Raw genomic sequence first — 493 nt, 5'->3', positions numbered from 1 at the left:
TTCCCGGCCCGGCTCCTCCCCGCCGGGCCCGCCTCCCGGCGTCAGTAGGGTCGAGAGCCCGGATAGAAGGAAATGAGCATGCGCACGAGCCCGGCGCCTCTGCCATTGGCCGCCGGCGAGGAGCGTACCGATGACGTATCAGGAAAATACAGGAAGTGTGGCCTACGGGAGCCGACGTAGGCCGAAAGAGCTCGCGGTTCCGTGCAGCCTGGGAGGGAGGGAATGAATGGGTGCTGAGCAGGGGGCGCGCCGGCTCTGGGGACAGGCCTTCAGCGTGTGAGCGGCCGCGGCATGGAGGACGACGCGCCGGTGATCTACGGGCTGGAGTTCCAGGTCGGTCCCGGAAAGTCCCCCGCGCCGCGCACTTTGTACAGCGAGGCCCTCCCTGCATCCCAGCTCCCCCGTCCCGGGAGGGCCCGGAAGATTCGGGGGGGCCCCTTTACGGGACGTGGTTACCCAGGAAGGCCCAGGGTCCTGCGTCCTGTGCCCACGG

At 69.2% G+C, this 493-nt stretch overlaps 1 protein-coding gene across 3 annotated transcripts in view; it reads left to right on the top strand.

The window, feature by feature from the left end:
* Window positions 1–200: 200 nt before the first annotated feature.
* The window catches only part of EIPR1 (EARP complex and GARP complex interacting protein 1), a 135,155-nt gene continuing 134,862 nt past the window's right edge, over window positions 201–493 (top strand). For 2 of the 3 annotated variants that reach the window (XM_077751035.1, XM_077751034.1), the window contains exon 1: window positions 201–333. In XM_077751035.1, the coding sequence (XP_077607161.1) occupies window positions 292–333 (42 nt within the window). In that variant the 5' untranslated portion in view covers window positions 201–291. The remainder of the gene's footprint in view (window positions 334–493) is intronic. The other variant, XM_077751036.1, reaches the window with a different exon arrangement.

The sequence above is a fragment of the Crocuta crocuta genome, unplaced genomic scaffold, assembly GCF_008692635.1.
Source record: "Crocuta crocuta isolate KB4526 unplaced genomic scaffold, BGI_CrCroc_1.0 scaffold129, whole genome shotgun sequence".
Lineage (NCBI taxonomy): Eukaryota > Metazoa > Chordata > Mammalia > Carnivora > Hyaenidae > Crocuta > Crocuta crocuta.
This window is presented reverse-complemented; position numbering and strand designations above follow the sequence as displayed.